Raw genomic sequence first — 24,125 nt, 5'->3', positions numbered from 1 at the left:
TATCCCAGGTCCAGGTACCCCCGCCCCCAGAGGGGCAAGCCGCACCTAGACCCAGGAGGTGTAACCCTTCACTCTAGGGTGGAGGCAAGCGGACCGCCTCCTTATCTGCAGTAGCAGGGAGGCCCCGCATCCCAGACCCCAATCTGACGGCCAGCACCTCCTCCCAGCCCCCCAGCCCTGACAGCTAACAGAACCGAGGTGAGTGAAGACCCCCAAACCTCCCTCCGCCCGCTCATATGTAGTGTTGCTGTGTGCTGTTCTAAAGTGCATTTAAAACACAGGAGGGCATGGTGCTTCCTGCCAGAGAGCAGCACGGCTCCTCCCGAAAATCCTTAGTGTCTATATGCAATAAAATTGAGGGTAGGGCACCAGCCCCACAATTATAATATTATTATAATTATAATATAATAAACAAAGAACAATTATAATAAAATGTGCTTAGATAATAGGGTTCGGCAGCAGATCAGAAGAACAGGAAATGATTCGTAAGTCTGTGTCTTGTTAGGATGACTTGATCAACCCCTGTTTAAAGGACAATTGTGAACTTTTATTCTCAAAGCATTTCATGTGGCTTTAAAGCTCTCAAAAATGAGATTAAGTTGCTGAACCTGACCTCTGACATGCCAAAGCAGGTAGTTTAGCTAAACTTTGGTGTGTAACTGTGTAGAGTGAGGAATTTATTGACAGTGGGGGTCTGCCTGAGGAATGAGGAGTAAGACCTGACTCAGTAAGATTAACCCCCCGCTCTATATAGGTGTATGCAAGCACCACGATCCACTTGGTGCTTGCTGTGACTGCATGTAGTGGGATCTCCCAGTGTGCATTGGTAACAAAGCTTAGATGAAAAATACTCCAGCTTCATCTGACTCTTCCTCTCCAGCAGGGATATCAAACAGATCGGTGAGGTCAAGAAGTAAACATCAACATAATGCATTGTGTTCTGCGTCCTGATTGGTATGTAGACTATTGTTAATCAATCTTGTGCCGTGTCTCCTGCCCAGTACAGAATGTACATAAATCTTTGATCCCTCGCAGTGTGACTCTAAAGGTTGGTTTCATTCTATAATGGACTTATTTTTCTACCAAGGTTTGAACTTTGTGTATAAACAAGAGAGAAAAGAGTGAAAATGTTCATGCCTGTCTGAGAAAAGTGTACAAAGCATGCAGTGAGGGCTTTTACAGCCTTCAAACATCTATAATAATTGTAATAAATAAAGCTGGCTACTTCACAGATTTCACCCGTAGTCTGAAGTACAGAATTCATTTTTATAATAAAGCACATTATATGTCATTTAACCTGAATAATGAGATTTTCCAAAATAATAGAAATAATCAATTTTTTGCACTTATCTTTTCCTACAGTGTAGCTACAAACCAAACTAAGGACAGGTGAAACAAAGGAGACAGGTGCAGGACAGTTCACTGACAATAAGGACAAAATCTTCATTGAAATGTCAGAAGGTGCAAACAGCGGAGGATGCACAGAGCCATGAGAACCATGACGAGAGGGGAAGCAGAGCTTATGTGAGGGCAGCAAGGAGTCTGTCACAGAATGCCGGGGCAGACCGTGTGGAGTGAGTAGAGGACCCAAGAGCAGACAGAGGTGAGGACACAAAACTGGACTTAAGAAAAAGCGAGCCTTTATTGCTTTTTGCCTTTATGCCGAAAACTCACGGAAAAAAACAAAAAGTAACTGAGGGAAATCCTGAACATAGACTGGGAAACTATGACTCTACTGAGATTTAGACTATGACTAAACAACGACTTACTATGGCTGGGAAGCAAGACTGAGGACTAAATACACACATGAGGTGATCAGGGGAAGTGGAGACACATGAGGACACAGCTGACTAGAATGAAACATAATTACAGCACAGGGGAGTGTAAAACTAAATGCAGTGAACAAAGAACACCAGACTCTTTCAAAATAAAACAGGAAACACAGACATGAAGATAAATCATGACTTGAACTTAACATAACCACACAGACATGAAACATGACAGGTAGACGCACGAATCAGGGAGACTGAGTACAGGGGGAGATGACAGAAACAACTACGAAATAAAAGACTAAATAGCCACCATTGCAGCAACAATCAGTTTGCATAACCAAAGAATTTCTGCACAAACTGTCAGAAACTGTCTCGGAGAAGCTCATCTGCATGCTCGTAGTCCTCATCGGGGTCTAGACCTGACTGCAGTCCATTAAACATACAATAGTTACACTGGGAAAAGCATCAGCTGCTGATTGTGAGTGGGTCAGGAAGTCCATTTACTAACTCGGATGTGTTTAGGAAACAAAGAACCAACCAGCCTGATCCATTATCAAATCACCCAGGACTACAGGACTCAGCTCATCAGGACCTCACAGGGACTGACTGACACAGGCTGTTAGATGGAACAAACACAGATTCAGACACATCTGGGATTCTTTCAAACAAACTTTTATTAAACACAGGTCCTTTCTTCATTACATGTATATGGATCCTTTAAAGTCATTCACATGTTTGTAGAAGAATGAAAAGAGAAAAGCTAATACTCAAAGTACAAATCTGCTTCTCCATGATCAACACTGACTAATTAAGATTCAGGAATAACTGATGAAGCCTCAGCAGGCTCTGAAAGAGGAGCAGAGTGAAGGATGAAGGTCGTCCATCAGACCGAGTGTGTCCTCAGCTTCCTTTTCAGAGACAAACACCACTGATGTCAGCTGTTCACCTCTGACCTTTATTTAAACACACCTGTGTGTAAATGTTACCTGCTCTGACTGAAGAGTACACAGCACATGGATCAGCTGACTGCTCTGTAACACACACACACACACACACACACACACACGTTTAGAGTATCACACAGCTGTATGTGTGTTTCACATGTTTATATCTACCAAGTTAGCTCAGTGGTGCTCCTCGCTTCCCCTACAGGCCTCTGCAGAAATTACAGTGTACAACACACACAGGATTCATGGATACTCTGCTTCTATTACACACACCTCTGAGTCAGTGCAGATTATTTTGTATGCCAAAGTAAAAGCAGCTGCTGTTCTAAACAAACACAGCCTAGAAGTAATGCATTTATTACTTCCAGGCTGGACTACTGTAATTCATTATTATCAGGATGTGCTAAAAACTCCCTGAAAAGTCTTCAGTTAATCCAAAATGCTGCAGCAAGAGTCCTGACAGGGACTAGAAAGAGAGAGCACATTTCTCCTGTTTTGGCTTCCCTTCATTGGCTTCCTGTTAAATCCAGAATTCAAAATCCTGCTCCTCACATACAAGGTCTTAAATAATCAGGCCCCATCTTATCTTAATGACCTTGTAGTACCATATCACCCTATTATATGTGATATGGTACTACAAGGTCATTAAGGTCATTAAATTCGCTCTCGCTCTGCAGGCCTACTTGTTGTTCGTAGAGTATTTAAAAGTAGAATGGGAGGCAGAGCCTTCAGTTTTCAGGCCCCTCTTATGTGGAACCAGCTTCCAGTTTGGATTCAGGAGACAGACACTATCTCTACTTTTAAGATTAGGCTTCAAACTTTCCTTTTTGCTAAAGCATATAGTTAGGGCTGGACCAGGTGACCCTGAATCCTCCCTTAGTTATGCTGTAATAGACGTAGGCTGCTTCTCTGCATTAAATCATATCCGCCCCTCCCTGAGCCTGGTTCTGCCGGAGGTTTCTTCCTGTTAAAAGGGAGTTTTTCCTTCCCACTGTCGCCAAAGTGCTTGCTCACAGGGGGTCATATGATTGTTGGATTTTTCTCTGTATCTATTATTGTTGGGTCGACCTTACAATGTGAAGTGCCTTGAGGTGACTGTTGTTGTGATTTCGCGCTATATAAATAAAATTGAATTGACTTATGGTGAGTGCCATGCTTTGTCGTTATGGTGGTTACTATGGTTACCTTTCCTCTTGCCACCTTTTTTCTTGCTTTTGATGACCACCTGACCATAAGCGACGTCCTCAGGACCTGAAGACAGAGAGATGGATGGAGTGACTCGAGACGGAGTTTGGTCAGAGCCGATATCTACAGACAAGCTGCTCTGTGAGTATTTTCAGTCCTCAAGGTCATGTTTTTATCATTATTATTATTATTATTACTTATTATTATTTTTTTTAGATTTGCAGTTTTCTTTTTTTAAATAGTTGAATTTTTTGATCGGGACAAATTTAATCATTTGTTCATAAAGTTTGATTCCATATTCTTGAAGCAGGTTTTAGCTGTCACATTGAAATGTAATTATTATGTGATTGCAATGTTCAAACTTAGGTGTTTAATCTGGTTCCTATGTTGTGTTGTTACCACCTACTGGTAGACTTGAGTATGGTGCTTGTATTTGAGTTGTAATTTTGCTGATATAATATCTGTGTTTTCATTTCTTATTTAAACATAGTTTTTCCAAGGTGTTTGCTGGTGAAAAATAATAATATATATATATATATATATATATATATATATATATATATATATATATATATATATATATATGTATACAGAGGATACAAAACTAACAACTCAGGAACTTCAGCAACACTTAAAAGTAAAGAGGAATGGTTTCCCAATGGTTATGTAATTAACCAGTGGACAGGTACGTTTATATATAATATACTATAAATTCTATAATTATAACTATATGTACTGTCACGGCCAGGCGGATCAGCTGCACGCTGATCAGCACTCTCTCTCTTCCTCTCTCTCTGGCCGGGGCGGAACTCACTGTGGGTTCACGCCCTCGGGAGATGAGACACCTGGGTCTCATTATGGTGATCACCATTTAAGCCAGGAGGTGACTGCTGTTTGTCGCTGGATCGTTGTCTACCACGCGTTAGTGAAGCCAAGCTACAGCAAGTTAGTTAAGAGTGTTTTTCTGTGTGCGTCGTACTTACCCTGTCTCCCTGTGTTACCCTGTCTCCCTGTCTACAGAGCTCCCTGGATTTTCCCCCCGTGTGATTCCCGTGTGTCGGAGTGTGATCGTGTGAGTGGATATTCTGAAGAACACGTGTTTTCCCCTGGACTTCCCTGGAGACCCCTTCTCCCCTCACTCAGCTGTATATAGCACCCCCCCGCACATCCTTGTATATACACCTGGTGCATTGTAAATAAAACCTTCTTGTGAGCATCAGAACCGGAGTCCTGCGCTTGAGTCCTCCTCCAAACCGTAACATGTACTGTGTATTTCTTAAGTACATTTTACACCTGGAAGCAGAATTTTTGATGAACTGTTTTTTTAGAGCATCCTCTCTTCCTGCTCCATGTATTTGATCATGCTGCACACTGATTTGCTCTCTTTTACACAAAGTCAATGCCTTATAAACTTTTAATGTTTCTTTGTACCTGACTTTGAGTTTAGTAAATCAATACCAGCAATAAATGTGGTACTTTATTTCTGCTGCCTCCGAGTCCTGTGTTTGGGTCCTGCCCATGCCTGCCACACAGCCAACCATCTACAGAAACGTCTGATTCTGAGACAGCTTGATGTCTTAAAATCGATTTCTTTTTCTAACATTTGTAACAGAACACAACCCTGTACAGCTAGTCTTATATAAGTACAATTCTACTGAATAAAGTTATCTGAGAAGGTAACTTAGATTGCCTGCATGTTCCTGCGTTTAATGGTCACACTTTGTACATATCCCTCATGAACATACCGATGACACAAAGCTAACTGTGGAAATAGCCGAAGGAGAAAACTAAGAGTCACAATAACAGAATATTAGAATAGTAATAACGATAATAATAATAATAATCACCATCATCATCACCACCTGTTTTATGTTCATTTGTACCTGAAGTTTGAGTCCTCACATCAGAGTAGACAGCTTGCGGATCAGCAGGATGTTTGTCTGGAACACACACAGATTTACAGACATTCATAGAGGTAGTAGTTTTCAGCCTTTAGTAGTACTCCTTTTAATATAGATTTAAAGAGTACAGTATTTATCTAGATAACACGCTTGTCTTATTTTGATGACAGCACACATGGTGACAGCCTACCTCTCCTGTTGGCTCTCTGTTTGATCGTGACATCAGCATAGGTCACATCCACAGGAGGAGGAGACGGGTTTTTACTTCCTGAAAAGAGAGGAGGAAACACATGACCATGATTATGTAATCTAATTACATTACAACATTATTAAACATTTATGATAAGTTTTACTTACTGAGAAGATTAGCTTGTTAGAGTTTTTTGCTTTTCCAAGACAATCATTTAGCTTGTTGACACTAACATGTTATTACTGAAGTACTCTGTGCTCGATATGATGGACTCTATGAAGAAACGTTTTTAATATTATATACTTATTCTAAGAATCAGCAAAAACACTTCTGCCTTGCTCCATGATAAATCCTAAAGAACTGAAAGGTGATTAAATGTAATGTCAAAAAATTATTCTTTTTATACTACATTGTGAAATCTTCCACACTAAAATAATAAACTGAGATATAATATAGCTTTATGTGTCAGGGGCGACCCAAATATACATTTTATTTTGAAAGGTCACAGAGGAAATTGAAGAATCACTGAGCAGCATCACTCGAGTATACATTCAAACGCACCATGACTGCATGTCTGGATGAGAAAACCCACTGATCTGGACAGAGGTGACCCAGTCAGTTCATTTATATTTAGGATCAGAAGGTTAGTACAGTAATCAGATTACACCTGTTCATGTCAGGTGACTGAAAGTTTTCATACCTTTAAGTTTCCAGCAGAGGAACAGAAACAAACCCAGAACTAGAACCAGGAGAAGCCCAGAGACCAGACCTGCTACAACTGGGACCAGGAGAGAGGGAGGAGGAGGAGGAGAAGTAGGAGGAGGAGGACAGTTGGATGCTGGGAGAGGAGAACAGGGAGGACACGTAAGAGCAGTTTTTACAGGAGGAGCAAAGTTTGTGGAGGTGCTTGGAGGAGGACAGTGAGGAGGATGGATGATGTTGGGAGGATCTGCAGGAGAGATGATGAAGATGGTTCAGTCAGTTTATTATCAGGTCACAATGTTACATCAGCTTTTAAACAGGAAGTGATGTCAGTGTTCTGACCTCTGACCCTCAGAGAGCTCTGAGGAGACTTTCCACCCTGATTAGTAGAACATGAGTAGAGACCTTCATCAGCCTGCGTGATGTTAGTGATGATGTGCTCTGGTTTATGACCAACAGAACTTCCTTTGATGAAGAAATAAGCTGCGACTGTGGCACCATTCCTCTGTCTGCAGCGCAGAATGACATCACTTCCTGTCCTCACAGGAAGTGCAGGGATCTCCAGGATGACACCTTTATCTGACCATCAGAGACAAACAGAGTTAATGAGAGCAGAGTCACACAGAGACAGAGACACAGCTGGAACATCTCACCTGTAGGGTCTGATTGGACACTGAAGGAGACTCTGTCACTCTGCTGTCCAGAGGAGTCCTCACACCAGAAGGTTTCATTGGGAGCAGAAAGATCCACAACACAGTAGGAACCAAGAAGCCTCCCAAAGCCTGGAACTGCTCCACAGTCCTCAGTGAGTCCTCCTCTGGTCCTCTTCACTGTCCATCCATCAGCTGTCTGTCCATCATCAACACAACTCAGATCCACTGAAGAAGATCCACTGAAGAACTGCTGAAGGTTTGGACTGACAGACAGAGACACTGGAGGACACACACACACACACACACACACACACACACACACACACACACACACACACACACAGAGTAAGTGTGTTTGTGTTCTTGTTAGAGTCTCACTGATTGTTTTCACTTTATCAACTCACCTGCAGAAACAGTCGGTGCAGACAGCAGCAGCACACACACACCTACAACAGGAGGTCAGAGGTCACTAAAGGTCAAAGGTTAGTGGCCCCTCCACCACCTTGCATACCCGCACAGGTGAGGAGCTTCTTTCTCTGTGTAAATATGACCAAACAGATAAGCAGATGTTTGTGACAGTCACACAAACACACACTGAGGAGACTTATGAGGGAGGTGAGTGTGAGCAGAGACAGAACGGAAATGCTGGAGGTGATGTTAGACACCAGAGACTTGAAAAAGTGATAGCTCAGAATTGAACATGTTTTAACACTTAGATTAGACCAAAAAACTGACAGGCACCTAAACACATCTGCATAATCATTCCCAACACCCTGGAGGACAGCAGGGAGAATTTAGATGCTCTCCAAGATTAGATTAGATTGTATAAAACTTTGTTAATCCCTCAGGTGGGTTCTTCTGGGAGTTTCTGTTTCCAGTAGCACAGCAGCGACAGAAATTGCAAAAGAATAGAATAGAATAGAATAGAATAGAATAGAATAGAATAGAATAGAATTCAACTTTATTGTCATTGCACATGTCACAGGTACAGGGCAACGAAATGCAGTTTGCATCCATCCAGAAGTGCTTTAGCCGCGATATAGATATATTACAATATATATTAGCAATAGTATAGATGTGTAAGTATATTACAGAAATGGGTCTATTATGGTATGTTATAATGTACACGGTGTGAAGTATTTTATGAATATTCTATAACTATAAGTATGTACAGGCTGTAGTGAGTACAAGCTATGTACAGGCTATGAACAGGATATAAATATGAAATAAAAACTATACAGAAATCTGAGATATACAGTTATACAGAAATGTGAACTATGCAAGTAATGTAAGCAGACATAGAAATATACCATATATACACATATATAAATACAAAGTATATAGTAGCGATAAATAGGAATAACCATTGAATTGCACATTTCAACTATTTTGAGTCTATTGCACCTATTCTATTGGATATAGAAAAAAAATGGACAGTGAAAAATGCACTACAGATAAGTTGTCCCTGCCCTCCTTTGTCCTCCTGTTTCCCCTCCCTCTCCCCTCCAGAGAGGAGTTAAACAGTTTGATGGTGTGTGGGTCTGTTGGTTCTAATTCCCAACAGTTTCTTTAGGACAAAAAATAAATCCTGTGATAAAGCCAATTAGACTGGATGTATTGGTATACAATATACACAGAATAATAGTAGTTCTATTATTCTTAATATTTATACTCCCTATGAATCTTGTCAAAATGAGGAGGAATACCTCAGTAGGCTGGCTTTTATTAATGCATTTATTCAAGACTTTCTCTTTTTTTTCTGTGAATGTGGAATAAATGCCAGCAACAACTGGAAATAATTATGCTAATATTGCTACCAGTGTATAATTAGACTGGTCAGCATTTAGTGAAGGGGACGTCTTAGCTTATCATAGTAATACCGATATACATCTGAACAACATTTCTTTGCCCAAAGAAGCTGTTTTGTGCAAGGATGTCAAATGTAAGGATGCTGTGCATAAACATGAACTCTGCTCCATGTATGATCATATAGTGACTGCTCTGTATGAATGGGGTACACTGTTTGATAAACAATATAACCCTAAGAAACCTAACATCAGACCTGGAAAGAACATGTAACCATGTACTTTGATGAAGCTCGTGTAGCTTATAAATGTTGGGCCATGGCTGGAAGACCTAAACAAGGCCCAGAATTTGAACAGAAAAAATGTGCGAATGCCAGATATAAATATGCTGTTCGCTTCATAACTCAAAATGAGCAAATGCTGAGAGCAGATTCTTTGGCCAGGAAAACGCTGTGTAACAATGTGACAGACTTTTGGAAAGAGGTGAAAGCTCTAAATAAGTGTAAACCATCTCTACCATCAACTGTTGAAGCTGTTTCTGGGGCAGATAACATTGCAGCATTGGAGATGTCACCGTCCCCATACCTCACCGGCTGACTATGTGTTAGGGAACATGTTTTTGTTTTTGTTCTCCCTCTCTCTCTTCCCCCTGCCGTGGCAGTGGTCATTGTGGGCTCCCTCCCGGCCCACGCACCTGCGCTTATCATTGCACCTGTCGCTGATTGTAGTAATCAGAAGAACTTCTTAAGATGGCAGACCTACGCTACTCGTTGCTGGAACTTTAAGCCACCAGCATCAGTTATTCTGTGATCACCAAGTCTGAGTTTGTTAGTCTTCGAGTGAACCTTGTACTAATTGTATTTTTCTGTGTGTGTAGATCTTCCCTGGACCTGTCCCTGTATCTTTGAGTGAGCGAGAGAGGGATTGAGCGTTGGAGGAAAAGGAGATCATTGCTGAGAGAGTGGAGTGTGTTTTCAGACTCTTCCCCTTCCCCTCGGACCCGGACCCCTCTCTCAAACACTTTGTGTATATTATCACCTTGCCAAATCACTGTAAATAAACGCACTGTCAGCTTTTGCCAAGGTCTGCGCCTGAGTCCGCCTACAAAACCCTGTCAGGAGAGCATTACAGTGCGTTCTTTTACTGTATGAAAAGTGAACCATATGAGAACAATTCTGACATGAGTAATGACACAATAAGGACACATGAAGTATATAAAGCCATTCATAGGTTATCTGATAGTAAAGCTTCTGGTTTGGATCACATCACTGCAGAATATTTAAAACATGCTAGTTCAAGGCTAGCTCCTGTTCTAGCACTCGGTTTCACTGGGTTTATGATTCATGGCATATTACCAGACTCAATGCTGTGTATTTTACTCGTACCAGTTATGAAGGACAAGGCTGCAAAAGTGAGCTGTTTGGATAATTATAGGCCGATTGCACTAGCCACTAGGTGTTAGAAAGAATCTTGTGTGACAGAGTTAGTGTGTTCATCTCTTCTGTGGATAATCAGTTTGGCTTCAAACCAAAGCACGGCACTGACATGTGCATATATGCACAGGCTAAAAATTCATCTGTCCTCATGTGTTTTATTGATGCCTCTAAGGCTTTTGATCGAGTGAGCCACAGAAAACGTTTTGATAAACTGAAGAGACGGGGAGTTCCTCAATACATCTTGAGAATTCTCTTTTACTGTTACGCTCATCAGAGCATGCAGGTTAAATGGGGAAGCAGTATTTCTGCCCCCTTTGGTGTCAGACAGGGTGGGATTTTGTCTCCAATTTTATTGAATTTATATGTTGATGATTTGTCCATACAGCTGAGCTGTATACTAGGTAAAACATTGATAAATCATCTTATGCATGCAGATGACCTGGTTGTTTTTAGTCCAAGCAGTGCTGGGTTACAGGAACTTCTTTATGTCTGTACTGAATATGGTGTGCAATATGACATAGAGTACAATGCTGTTTAAAGTGCTGTCTTTATATGTAGAACCAAACTGGTAAATTTCCCTTTGTTTAAACTGGCCCCAAAAACTCTTGAAGTTCATAAAAAGGTGAAATACCTCAGTCACTTTATTACTAATCAAATAAATGATGACATATACAGACAACGGTGTAAGCTCTATGTGCAGGCAAATACTATTGCACGCAAATTCAGCTTTTGTTCACTTCCAATTAAAGTGGCTTTGTTTAAAGCGTACTACACACCACTATATGCTGCCCCCTAGTGGTCACCCTACAAACAGTGTAGTGTGCAGAAGCTGCACATTGCATATAATGATGCGATGAGAATTCTTTGTAGGATAACTAGAGGGGGTAGTGCCAGCCAGATTTTTGTAGATGTGCGTGTTTGGACTTTTAAAGCACTTTTGAGAAAGTTAATGTTCAATTTTTATATGACTGGATGGTTCTAGTAAAAGCATAATTTTAGCACTCACAGATCTGACAGTGAGTGGTTCCCGTTACTCATCCAGTCTGAGAAAGCACTGGTTGAAGTGTTTGTGTATTAATTGATATTTTTTAGGTAATTGTATTTTATGTATATTATGGTTTTATATTTTTAAAAATGTTTTTTTTTTCATGTTTTTTATGGACATGAAGTCTCACCAGAGTGTCCAGCTTCATGCCGACCACAGATCTAGCCTTCCTGATTAGTTTCTTCCGCCTGGATGAGTCCTTCTTTGATGTACTGCTCCCCCAGCACACCACAGCATAGAAAAGTATTCCAGTAACCACTGGCTGGTAAAACATCTTCAGGAACATAAAAAAAAACCCTGAGCATGAGTTACTTAAATACCTGAGACATGAAACCTGGAACATGGCTAGGAATAACAGCCAACCTGACAAAGACTGAACAAAAACACACAGGCTGGCTGTGTCCCAATCCAGCGACCGCACGCTTCGGAGTACGCATTTTGAGACCTTCTGATTCTTCTAAAACATAGATCTCTCTGACGTTGTATCAATATTTCAATCAATACTTTGTAGAGCCACCTTTCACTGTAATTACAGCTCTTCATTGTAAAACAGCTCAAGCTCACACAGATTGGATGGAAACACATGGATATTCTTTGATCTAAACCATTTCAGTCTCGGTCGTTGTTTCCTTGGGCAAGACACTTCACCCGTTGCCTACTGGTGGTGGTCAGAGGGCCGGGTGGCGCCAGTGTCCGGCAGCCTCGCCTCTGTCAGTGCGCCCCAGGGTGGCTGTGGCTACAATGTAGCTTGCCATCACCAGTGTGTGAATGTGTGCTGAATGGGTGGATGACTTTCTGCCACACATAGCACTTTCATTTAGGCCAGAAAGTTCACCTTTAGTTTCGTCTGACCAGAGCACCTTCTTCCACATGTTTGCTGTGTCCCCTACATGGCTCCTGCAAACTGCAAACAGGACTTCTTATGTCTTTCGGTCAACATTGGCTTTCTTCTTGACAATCTTCCATATAGGCCAGATTTGTGGGTTACACACTTACAGTTGTCCTGTGGACAGATTCTCCCACCTGAGCTGTGGATTTCTCCAGCTCCTCCAGAGTGACCATGGGCCTCTTGGAAGCTTCTCTGACCAGAGCTCTCCTTGCTCGTTTTGTCAGTTTAGGTCGGCGCTCATGTCTTGGTAGGAGCATAATTTTTCCATGTTTGCATGATGGATTGAACAGCGCTCCTTGAGATGTTGGGATAGCTTGGGATATTATTTTATAACCTATCCCTGCTTTAAACGTATCCACAACTTTGTCCCTGACAAAGTTTTTTTTTCTTTTTCTAGTGCCCATGCGCCAACCAGCGTGAAGCCTGTTGCAGTCGCTCCTGCTTTTTCTCTTAGTTTAGCTCTGTTTTCTTACGTATTCTTTTTTTTTTTTTACTTCTATTTTCATCCGTTTATTATCTTTCACTTAATCATGTGGATTGAGAGAGTTTTTGTTCTTCTGGTGGCCGTGGAACTATTACTTTTATTAAGGAACGGGACCGTGGCACATCTCCTACACGCACGGACTGTTTACTCCAGAGATCAGCTGATCGCCCTGATGCCGGCCGGCTCGCTGGCCAGACCTGCAGAAGTACCAGCTGAAATTTGGAGAAAAACACATCGAGGATGCAGAGGTCAAGGACAGAAGAGAAAAAAGAAGGAGACGGTGAGACAGCGGAGGCTCGAAGTGAGGAGGAGGTATAAACCATGTCTGCCCCGTCTATCGTGATGGGAAATGTGCGATCCTTAGCGAATAAAATCGACAAGCTCTCAGCACTGGTACGGAGTCAGAAGGAATATCGAGTGTGTAGCATGATGTGTTTCACTGAATCATGGATGGACCAGGACATTCCCGACGAGAATGCTTCCGTGGAAGGCTTACACACTGTTCGGGCGGACAGGGACAGCATCGCTAGCGGTAAGCGGAAAGGAGCTGGGCTTGCTGTTTTAGTTAACAACCGGTGGTGTAACCCTGCCAACATAACAATCAAAGAAAGGATTTGTTGCCCAGACATTGAACTGTGTGCTGTTGGACTCAGGCCGTTTTATTTACCCAGGGAATTCTCTCATGTGATCTTGGTGGCTGTTTATGTTCCTCCCTCTGCTAACCCCACAGCTGCATGTGACACTATCCACTCTGCCATAGCCCGGTTACAGACTCAGCACCCGAGTGCCTTTATTGTAATCTCGGGTGACTTCAACCATATATCACTGGACAATACACTACCAACATTCAGACAATATGTGGACTGTCCCATCAGGGGAGAGAAGATTCTAGACCTACTGTATGCTAATGTAAAGGATGCATACAGCTCCTCCTCCCTCCCCCCACTTGGTAGGTCAGATCATAACCTGATTCACCCCCCCGCTATGTGCCAATTGTGAGGAGGGAACCTGTGACCACGAGGAGCGTTAGGAGGTGGTCAGAGGAAGCCTTAGCGGAACTACAGGGCTGCTTTGAAGTGACCAACTGGGAGACACTCTGTGAGCCTCACGCTGAGGACATCAATGGGCTAACTGAGTGTATCACAGACTACATAACTTTCTGCACCGACTCCATTGTTCCAACTCAGACTGTTCATTGTTACCCAAATAACAAGCTGTGGGTGACTAAGGACATCAAAGCTCTCCTCAACAACAAGAAGAGGGCTTTCAGAGGGGTCAATAAAGAGGAGGTGAGGAAGGTCCAGGTGTTACTGAAGGACAAGATCAGAGAGGCTAAGGACAATTACAGGAGGAAGCTGGAGTGGAAACTCCATGGAAGTTTCCAAGGCTGGAAACTCCAGCCATGAAGCCAGATAACACACACTGTAGTGGTGAATTTCTGTCCCAAGCCTTGAAAAAATAATTCTTCCACTTCTTAATGTGAGCTATCCAAATTTATTTCTGACTCGCACATACAAACACACAATGTCATGGTCAAAAAAATGATTTTTTTAGTCATGTTATTCAGCTCCTGCTCAAACTGCACGATTGACTCGCAGGGGTTAGAAGTTCGTAGGTCACGATGCAGGGTCTCACACTATACGGCCCGATGCTCTGATGCGACCTGAGTGCTCACAATGTGCGTCCATAAAATGAAGGTTATAACAGAAATTCTGTCGCTCGCTCTCCCTCTCTGTCTTTCACTCACACAGACACACACACCACCACCATCAACTTTGCTAAATTGCTAATGAAAAACATTGATCAGGCAGCTGTGATTGAGCAGCAATGTAAATCCAACTATTTTCACGGTTGTTGTGGTCGTGATAATTTTGTGATGCCACATCGAAAAGGCTCGGATGAGCTTTCCAAAGTTCTACAAGTTGTGCCTTCATCACTTGTGTCCAGATCAAACGCTGCATAGCCGTGCTACTCAGTGTTTATGTGTTTGCACTTGAGCAGTGTGAGCGGCTGCGGTGACACCCTCACGAGCGATTGATGATCGGGAGCTGGTCGTGAGGTTTTAATCGCTTCTTGTTACCCCATGTATACTACACGATGCACGATGAAGGCCAAAATCGGGCCGATCACAAAATCGGTCGCACGACTCAAAAATCAAAAATATATTTCTGAGTCGATTACTTTTTTTTGTGAAACTAATGAAAATAATGAAACCTCCCCATCCATCCTATGGGACACTCTAAAAGCCTATATTAGAGGTAAAATTATCTCTTTTACATCTTATTCTAATAAAATACGTAGATCCCAGCAGAGTTGGAGAAGGCCATAAAAGAGACAGACAATTCTATCTCTCTTACAAATACACCTGATCTTTATAAAGAGAGAATAAGACTTCAAACAGAACTAGATATTCTTCTTACTTCAGAAGCTGAACAACTTATCCTCCGTTCTCGAGGGTTAGTATATGAACATGGTGATAAAGCTGGCCGTCTCCTGGCACAGCAACTGAAGACTAAAACCGAGTCAAATCAAATTATAGAGATAACTGATGATTCAGGCTCAGTATCCTCAGATCCAGATAAAATTAATGATACTTTCAGATCTTTCTTTATTCAACTTTATACATCAGAATCTTTCATAGATGAAAGTCAATTAAATCTTTTTTTTGAAAAATTGGATCTACCTAAAGTTTCATCTGAAAATAATTTAAAGTTAGACGCCCCTATTACAATTTCAGAAATAAAGACTCAATACAATCAATGAATAGCGGTAAATCACCAGGTCCAGATGGCTACCCGGTCGAGTTTTATAAAGTTTTCTCAGATCAGTTAGCTCCACTTCTACTGGAAATGTTTAATTATTCGTTCGAACAAGGAACTCTGCCACCTACACTCATGCAAGCCACTATTTCTCTAATTTTTAAAAAAGGCAGAGACCCACTGAGCTGCACATCCTATCGGCCAATATCACTCCTCCCAGTAGACGTTAAAATTCTTGCAAAAATCCTAGCCCGGTGACTAGAATCGATTATGCCCTCAATTATTATTATTATTTGCATTAGTGATTGAACCACTCTCAGTAGCTTTAAAAATGGTGAAAGGATTAGGAGAGATTGATAGATGGGGTATAAAACATAAAGTGTCGCTCTATGCAGATGATTTGCTTCTTTATGTGAATGATCGTCTACTAAATATCCCACACATTTTATCAGTATTAGATTCTTTCGGACATTTATCGGGATATAAGTTTAACATCTCCAAAAGCGAATACTTTCCAGTTAATCAAATGGCTGCGGACATACCTACATCAACTATACCCTTTAAAATGGCTAATTTGGGTTTTAAATATCTCGGAATTGCAATTTCACAATCTCTGAGATTAATGCGGGAACAGAATATTACTTTACTTACAATGAAAGTTAAGTCTGACCTCCAAAGATGGAACTACCTACCGCTGTCTTTAGCTGGTAGGATCCAAATTATTAAAATGAATGTATTACCTAGATATCTATATGTATTTCAAAGTTTGCTCATTTTTCAGAACTATAAATGATGCTATTTCGTCATTTATTTGGGCCGGTAAACGTCCAAGGGCTAGTCGCTCGCTTCTTTATAGGGATAGATCAGCTGGAGGATTAGGACTGCCTAATTTAATTGGGTATTATTGGGCATCTAATATGTATAATATATTATTGTGGTGTACATCTCCCCATACTAATTGGTGCCAGAGTGAAACGGCCTCCTGTTCTTCGTCATTACGTGCTTTAGCATGCGATACCTGACAATCATCCCTATTAAGCCGGTCTTCCAATCCAGTTGTCACTGAAACATTAAAAATTTGGTCACAAATAAGACGCCACTTTGGTTGGCTCACCCTCCCTCTTGCAACCCCGATCTGCAACAATCACTTATTTCTGCCAGCAAAGATGGACTTAAGATTCTCTGTTTTAGAACATAAAGGACTTGGTACTCTAGGTGACTTATACGTAAATGATGTTTTGCAAGTTTTAACGAACTAGTTACTCGCTTTAATTTTAATAAATCTGATTTGTTTCGGTACTTCCAGTTGAGAAACTTTGCAAAGAAATGTTCAGCTTTATTCCCACAAATCCCAACTTCCAGTGGAATAGATTTGGTTCTCAGAGCCAAACCTTTATAAACTAACTTTTTCACCTAGTGAATCTCTTTTATACAGGACCAAGATGAAATGGGAGTCAGAACTTCATATGAGTTTTTCTGAGTTGTTTTGGGAGGGAGCGGTAAGGGCCATTAACTCATCTTCTAGTTGTGCCAGACTTTCATTAATACAATTTAAAGTTTTCCACAGATTACATTACAGTAAAGAAAAATTGTCAAAATTATACCCAGATAAATTTGATGATAAATGTAACAGATGCTCACAGATACCTTGCAATCTTACCCATATGTTCTGGGCGTGCCCTAGGCTTTTTGAATTTTGGCATCAATTCTTCAAAATAATTTCGGATATATTGAGTATAAAATTGACTCCGACTCCACATATCGCTATATTTGGCAAACCACCAAATAACCTTCAAACTACAGCTATTCAAAATAACCTTATTGCCTTTGTTTCTCTCATCGCTAGAAAAAGAATTTTGTTGTTGTGGAAATCATCTCAGCCACCATTAATTAAAGTCTGGCTACAGGATATCTTAGGACTCTTAAAATTGGAGAAGATAAAATTCTCGATCAGAGGCTCATCGGATAGATGGCAGTGGCTGATCTACCTTATAAAAATACTCTATTTAAAGATATTCCAGCATTATTAATTGGTTTCGACGAGGAGCAAGTAATCATTAACACAAATATTGTTACTATTGTTGGTTAAGATTTATATCAATATTGATTAATGTTAAGACCTTATTTTAGGAGGTTAGCAGATGTTAATGTTAATATTAAACTATAAGGAAATGCATTAATATTTTATTGTTGGTTCTTTCTTTTTTTTTGTATGGGTTTTGTATTTTATTTTGTATTTTTTTTTTGACGGGTCAACTCATTTTCTCTGCAATATATTTATTTTTTCATTATTGGGAGGGAGTGGGGGGTATTCATGTATTTAGGTACTCATCTCATTTATGTTTTGTGTATGCTATAAAAAAGAAATAGGAAAATATTATTATTTCTATATGTACTTATGTGTTTTATGACAGTTTGGTATTGAAAATAAAAATATATGACACAAGAATTCTAGATGACAAGTTTGTAGTTCAACATACAAGTGACGACCTTTGACCTTTATCAGGTTTTATTTAATTGTGTTAGAGAGAAAATCTCATGTGCTCTTCATGCAGCTGAGTACATCAAGTGTTTAAAACGGAAGCTGTGCTGGTCTGAGATCAGCAGGTTTGAGGTCCTGTTAATGTTGATATATAGTGACACAGTTACATGAGTGTTTAATCCTTTTTTTTTTTTGTCTTTAACTTTATCAATAAAGCTGCAGCTTTCACTACAGCACATGTGGTACTTTAACCTTTGTACTGTTTTCATCAGTTCATTTTGCAGTTAACATGTGAACATGTTGGATGATCTGTCTGCTGTCACTGGGTGGTGCTGAGGTCTGAATCTGAGGGCAGCTCCTGTAATCACAAACAGAACAGAACCATCAAACTCAAATGTAAATTTTATCCCTCAAAACTGAAATAAAGCTGATTCTTCTGTCCTCACACACTCAGGATCTGAAGTTCTTCTCTTACATTTTTTCAGTATTACAGTACACTACAGTACTTTAATCCATACTTCCTGATTAATGAGGAGTTACTGAAGTACAAGCTGTAAAAGAAAATAGGTGTTACTGTCTTTACAGATGTGGCAAGAGACTGAAAACATGATGTTATTTGCACATATTTAATAATCAGCTCTGCACAGGAGCTGAAGCAGAGTGCAGCCTGTTGCTTTTACAGTACAATACTTGTAATACAAGTACAGTAACGGTAGTTAGTAACTGAGCAGCCTGGGGCGTTTCTCTTGATTTCTTTAGTCAGGGTAAATTCATTCACCTGCAGGGATTGGCTCTCAGGACCTAGCTAAGGACGGTAGTTACGGATTAGCTTACAAACACGTTTAACTTACCGAAAAAGTGCAGCGGGGCCTCGGGTCCTTCTGTCGGGTAGTCCAGTTTACTGAAGAACACCTCAGGCTGTCAGGTTAAAACACTCGGTCGTGTTTTCGTAGTGTAAACGCTGGCCCTCCTCTCAGAGCCTACGCTCTATCTGCTATTCCCGAATAGAGATACGCAAGTTTCTCCGTGACTGCAGCTGTCAGTCAAAGCTGCTATGATGACGTTTCACCCCAATTTAACATCACCGCTGTAGGAATTAGAATCAAACTTATGGGAGAGGAGAGCCCTTGGACATCAATCAGAATGATGAGAACTATTGGTAACAAAAGAAAGCATCTTTGGAAAAAAAAATCATCTAAGGAGAATAAATTTATTTTAGTCTGACCCCAGTCCCATCTGCTAACATGGAGGAGGCGGAGTTTATGACCTATACTGCAGCCAGACACCAGGGGGCGATAGAGACGTTTTGACTTCATTTTGGGGAGCTGTCGCGTTGTCCATGTTTTCTACAGTCAATGGTTCTGACTGAGAGATTTCTGAAACAAATTCAAACGTACAGCTCTGTTGTCACTTCCAATATGAATGAAGACAGAAAACTAAACAGCAGTGATGTTTGTAGGGTTACTGAAGTTGGGCTAGGTGGTATAAAATGATGTGCTACGTGATCTCTAGCTACACACAGTGTTGCCAACTTAGCGACTTTGTCGCTATATTTAACGAGTTTTCAGACCCCCTAGCGACTTTTTTTCTAAAGAAAGTCGCTAAAAAAAGACGTGAAAGCGCATATCGCTTTTACTCTCAACAAGCAGCGGGTGCTGTAACGCAGGCAGTTCTTCTTTTACTCTTATGCTGTTTTGTGGATCAGAAGGTTTAAAACTAATTATAAACACACACACACACAAAGTAACTCCACCAGAGTGCCTATTTTGGGTCACTTTTGCCAGTCCAAGCCCGGGTAAAGGAGCAGGGTTGGAATTGTGACATTAAAAAAAACAATAATTGCTAAAAGAAATTTAATTTCTAGTTCTAAATAAACTCTAAATGCATTTAGGACGTTTTTTACTCACTTTATGTCTCTTCCACGATGTTATTTCGCTCTCCAACAACATAGGTTACAATTATATTAGCATGAACAATTATGCAAATTAGGTGATGACATCATTTAGCGACTTCTAGCGACTTTTAGGACAGCCAATAGCGATTTTCCTTACTTAGGAGTTGGCAACACTGGCTACACAGCTGTGTTAGCATGACATAAACAGTGAAGCTGGAGGATGAACGCTAACATTTTCCACTAGATAAAAATTAACGTGAGGGGTCCTGGTGGTTAGGGACAAATGCAATCGCATGGTAGGATGCTGTAAACAGACCAAACTTCAGACAGGAGAACAACTGAGATAATCCATCCACAATATGAGGTTAGTCATTAATATACTGCTGCATGGGATGGGCTGTAGTTAGATCGGAAGGTTTTAAAAACAAATAGCGGTGATAAAAACCGAGACGGGCCGGCAGTGACCGTATTTTGGGGCGGGGGGGGGTTGAGATTAAATAGAACAAGATACAAAGCATTAAAACATGTTAAAAACACAAAAGTTATATTAAACGTAAGATAGTCTGGGCCCAGAAGCAGGAATCATCACGTCATCACTTAAAGACCGGATTACTTAAACTGCAGGAATGTTTTAAAGACATAAAGAGCTGGATGGCCGCTAACTTCCTGCTTCTTAATTCAGATCAAACTGAGGTTATTGTACTCGGCCCTGAATATCTTAGAAATATGGTATCTAAGCAGATTCTTCCTCTGGATGGCATTACCTTGGCCTCCAGTAATGCTGTGAGGAACCTTGGAGTAATTTTTGACCAGGACATGTCCTTCAACGCACATATTAAACAAATATGTAAGACCGCTTTCTTCCATTTGCGCAACATCTCTAAAGTTAGAAATATCCTGTCTCAGAGTGATGCTGAAAAACTAGTTCATGCCTTCATTACTTGTGGCTGGACTACTGTAATTCTTTATTATCAGGAAGTCCTAAAAACTCCCTGAAAAGCCTTCAGCTGATCCAAAATGCTGCAGCAAGAGTCCTGACAGGGACTAGAAAGAGAGAGCATATTTCTCCTGTTTTGGCTTCCCTTCATTGGCTTCCTGTTAAATCCAGAATTGAATTCCTCACATACAAGGTCTTAAATAATCAGGCCCCATCTTATCTTAATGACCTTGTAGTACCATATCACCCCATTAGAGCACTTCGCTCTCGCACTGCAGGCCTACTTGCTGTTCCTAGAGTATTTAAAAGTAGATCGGCTCAATCCAGTTTAATGACAATTTTGGTTCCAATTTCATCTCCAGCTTTGCGAGTCAGGAAGAGCTTCCTGTAATTTCTTTGTTCAGTGCAGTGAATCTCTATTAAATTGACAATAAATGAATGAAAGAGCATAGGAGCTCTGAGTTTGACTCACCGAGGAGCAGAGAGACACACGGAGTCTTCATTATGCCTGGATGACGAATGAACATCAGTCTGAGAAGCACGGAGACACCTTCAGCTTCATCACTTCCCCTTTAACACTAAATGTTGCCACACTGAGGGGTTGGTGAGGGCGGGGCTTGCTTTAATGAGCCGCAGCCTGTAGTTATCATTTACAAAGATTAAAATCATCATTACCATATGATCTGTCGCACCACCTGATAATGTGCTCCAGACATTTCCATTCATCCCTTTTCTCAACCATTTATCCAGTTGAGCGTTGTAGAGTGGGCTGAAGCCTGTCCTGTCATACGATGAGAGATGGGGTGGTAGATGTTGGCAGTCCACATTTACAAACTAAGCTTCATTCTTGTGTTTCTTTGCCGCTAACAGGTAAAATCTGCCTCCACCAAAATCCTTATATCACAAATTTAAAGTTTGTGGTTGGCTCAGGTTGAACATCAAACACTATTTCCTCGCCAACAGTGAAGATAAATCCATCAGCAGTGAACTATCAGTCAAACATTATAAAGTGTGTGATCAGCAGTATGAGCTCCATCCTAAGGTGTAATTTTAGACTAATAACATTCTTTGTTCAACTCATATTTCATATTCAGATAAATATTTGTTTGTGACTTAAGACACTTCTCCATCTTTGTCTTCATCCATTAAATACAAAAAGAAAAGCTGCTGAAAAGCTGTAACACCACAAATTCACCACCTGAAATGTAACTTTGATTTGAAATATTGAGTATCAAAAGACAAAGAAAGACATCTGGAACATGTAAATCACCCTGCTTTGTGATCGAAATCGGTGTTTTATCTGAGTGCGTCTGAACTGAAAAGGAGGTTTACAAGCATCATATGACAAATTGATTTAAAGTGGTAAGAACATGAAAACAGGAACCAAAGAGAAAAGGAGGAAGCAGCACAACAAAAATAGAAGTTACTGAGAAAGGAAACAACACAGAGCTGAGTGATGGTGTTAGATACATTCTTCTTCTTCTTTTTTTGCCTGTCCTCCCCGGCACTTTAGCATCAGAATTGTTGTTTGAAGGCCAAGAAAAATACCCAACATTTTGACCCTTTACTACACTGGTCCACTTGATTTTTGTAGTTTATTAGATTTCTACTAGGATTTTTTTTATTGTTTTTAATTATTTTTTATTTTAAGTTAGTACAATCAGAACGAACAGGACCACAGGATGGGAAAGAGAAAGACAGAAACAATGCATGGACATCCCAACAAAGACAGTTTGTGCCTGTGAACACCTGTGTGCGTGAGCGCGCTTGTACTCAAAAGGTTTCTCCATGTTACTATTTAATAGTAGGTAGGTGTGGGGAGTCATAGCCCTGCCTTCCAGGTTAGGAAGCAGGTACGGAGGAGAACCAGACCCCGGACATCTAGAGGCCCCCAAAGCACTTGTAAACGCCCAAGGAGGACCACGGGAGGGAAAAACCTAGAAAAGAGTTGCCGGGCTATCCTTGGCTGGCTACTCCAGAGCAGACCGAGCCCCAGACCAAAGACCTGAGATCCAAGGGAGGGCTGCCGTTTAAAATTTTTAAATGCTTCAAAAAAACATTCTAACTAAAGTTCAACATACAGCATTCTGTGGTTAGTCAAAGACCCGAAATAGTCTAAACATTTAAATATTTTATCGTCTCATTTAATTTTCATTCAAAAACAGAGTATACTTTATCTAAACAAGATCTGGTGGCCTTATATTGCAAAATGAAGGGTAGTTTTGTAGTAATGTGTTAATCTTAAGTAAAACTAAGGAGTAACACTGAATTTATTGACAGTTTATACTATGTACTTTCAAAAACACTCAAATGAAGTGAGGATATTTTTGACTCCTGAGGACCACAGATGAATGGCAAACGGGAGGACATAATGGGGGTTAAGAACAACCCTCCTGCTGATGGAAAGAACAGTGTTTGAGTCTGTGCACAGTGAGAAACACCAGCTGACTTCTGATGTTGGACAGAAGCACAGAAGTAGAGGAGAAATCTTCACAGACACTTTGTTTATGGTGTTTACACTGCACGTTTGTGAAGCTCTATGAAATATTAACAATAGATTTGTGATAACCTTTTGTTTATAAATGAAGGAGCTTCAGTGTGTTTAAGTTTAGCTCTCTGTGGCTTCAACCACTCAGTGTTTCTTTTTCCTAAATCCCTCTTACACTTAGACTGGTCCTACTTACACATCAGTATTCGGCAAACTTTAAAGGAGTCATGTTTGCTTCTGCCTTGAGTTGTTGTGTGAAGCAGGCAGGACTGGACCCAAACGCAGACTCATGGATGCAAAAATATGCTGAAAACTCAACGAACGGAAGAATACAAAACTAGACTGGGGAACATAGGAAGCCAAACCAACAAACACAGCACACAGCCAGGTATGAGGGAGATACCTGGACAGAGGGAAACACAGGACTCACACAAGGAATAACAAGGGTAGAGAAACAACAGGGAAACACAGCTAATCAGACACAATGACAGAGGAAGCAAAACTGAACATAACACACATTACAAAGTAAGACAGGAAGTGACTGTAAATGCCGGCA

General features: G+C 40.8%; 1 protein-coding gene across 1 annotated transcript; it reads right to left on the bottom strand.

The window, feature by feature from the left end:
• Positions 1 to 2,434: 2,434 nt before the first annotated feature.
• Positions 2,435 to 21,652, bottom strand: LOC120437837. Its single transcript, XM_039608389.1, has 10 exons — positions 21,554 to 21,652; positions 7,755 to 7,796; positions 7,351 to 7,629; positions 7,040 to 7,276; positions 6,696 to 6,944; positions 5,996 to 6,073; positions 5,788 to 5,844; positions 3,905 to 3,970; positions 2,759 to 2,803; positions 2,435 to 2,680 (listed from the first exon to the last, which is right to left on the bottom strand). Exons 1-10 carry the CDS (start codon positions 21,606 to 21,608, stop codon positions 2,673 to 2,675), a joined length of 1,116 nt encoding a protein of 371 aa, XP_039464323.1. The 5' UTR covers positions 21,609 to 21,652; the 3' UTR covers positions 2,435 to 2,672.
• Between the last annotated feature and the right edge of the window lie 2,473 nt (positions 21,653 to 24,125).

The sequence above is a fragment of the Oreochromis aureus genome, linkage group 3, assembly GCF_013358895.1.
Source record: "Oreochromis aureus strain Israel breed Guangdong linkage group 3, ZZ_aureus, whole genome shotgun sequence".
NCBI lineage: Eukaryota > Metazoa > Chordata > Actinopteri > Cichliformes > Cichlidae > Oreochromis > Oreochromis aureus.
Note: the sequence above shows the minus strand (reverse complement) of the source record. Positions and strands in the feature narration are given on the sequence as shown.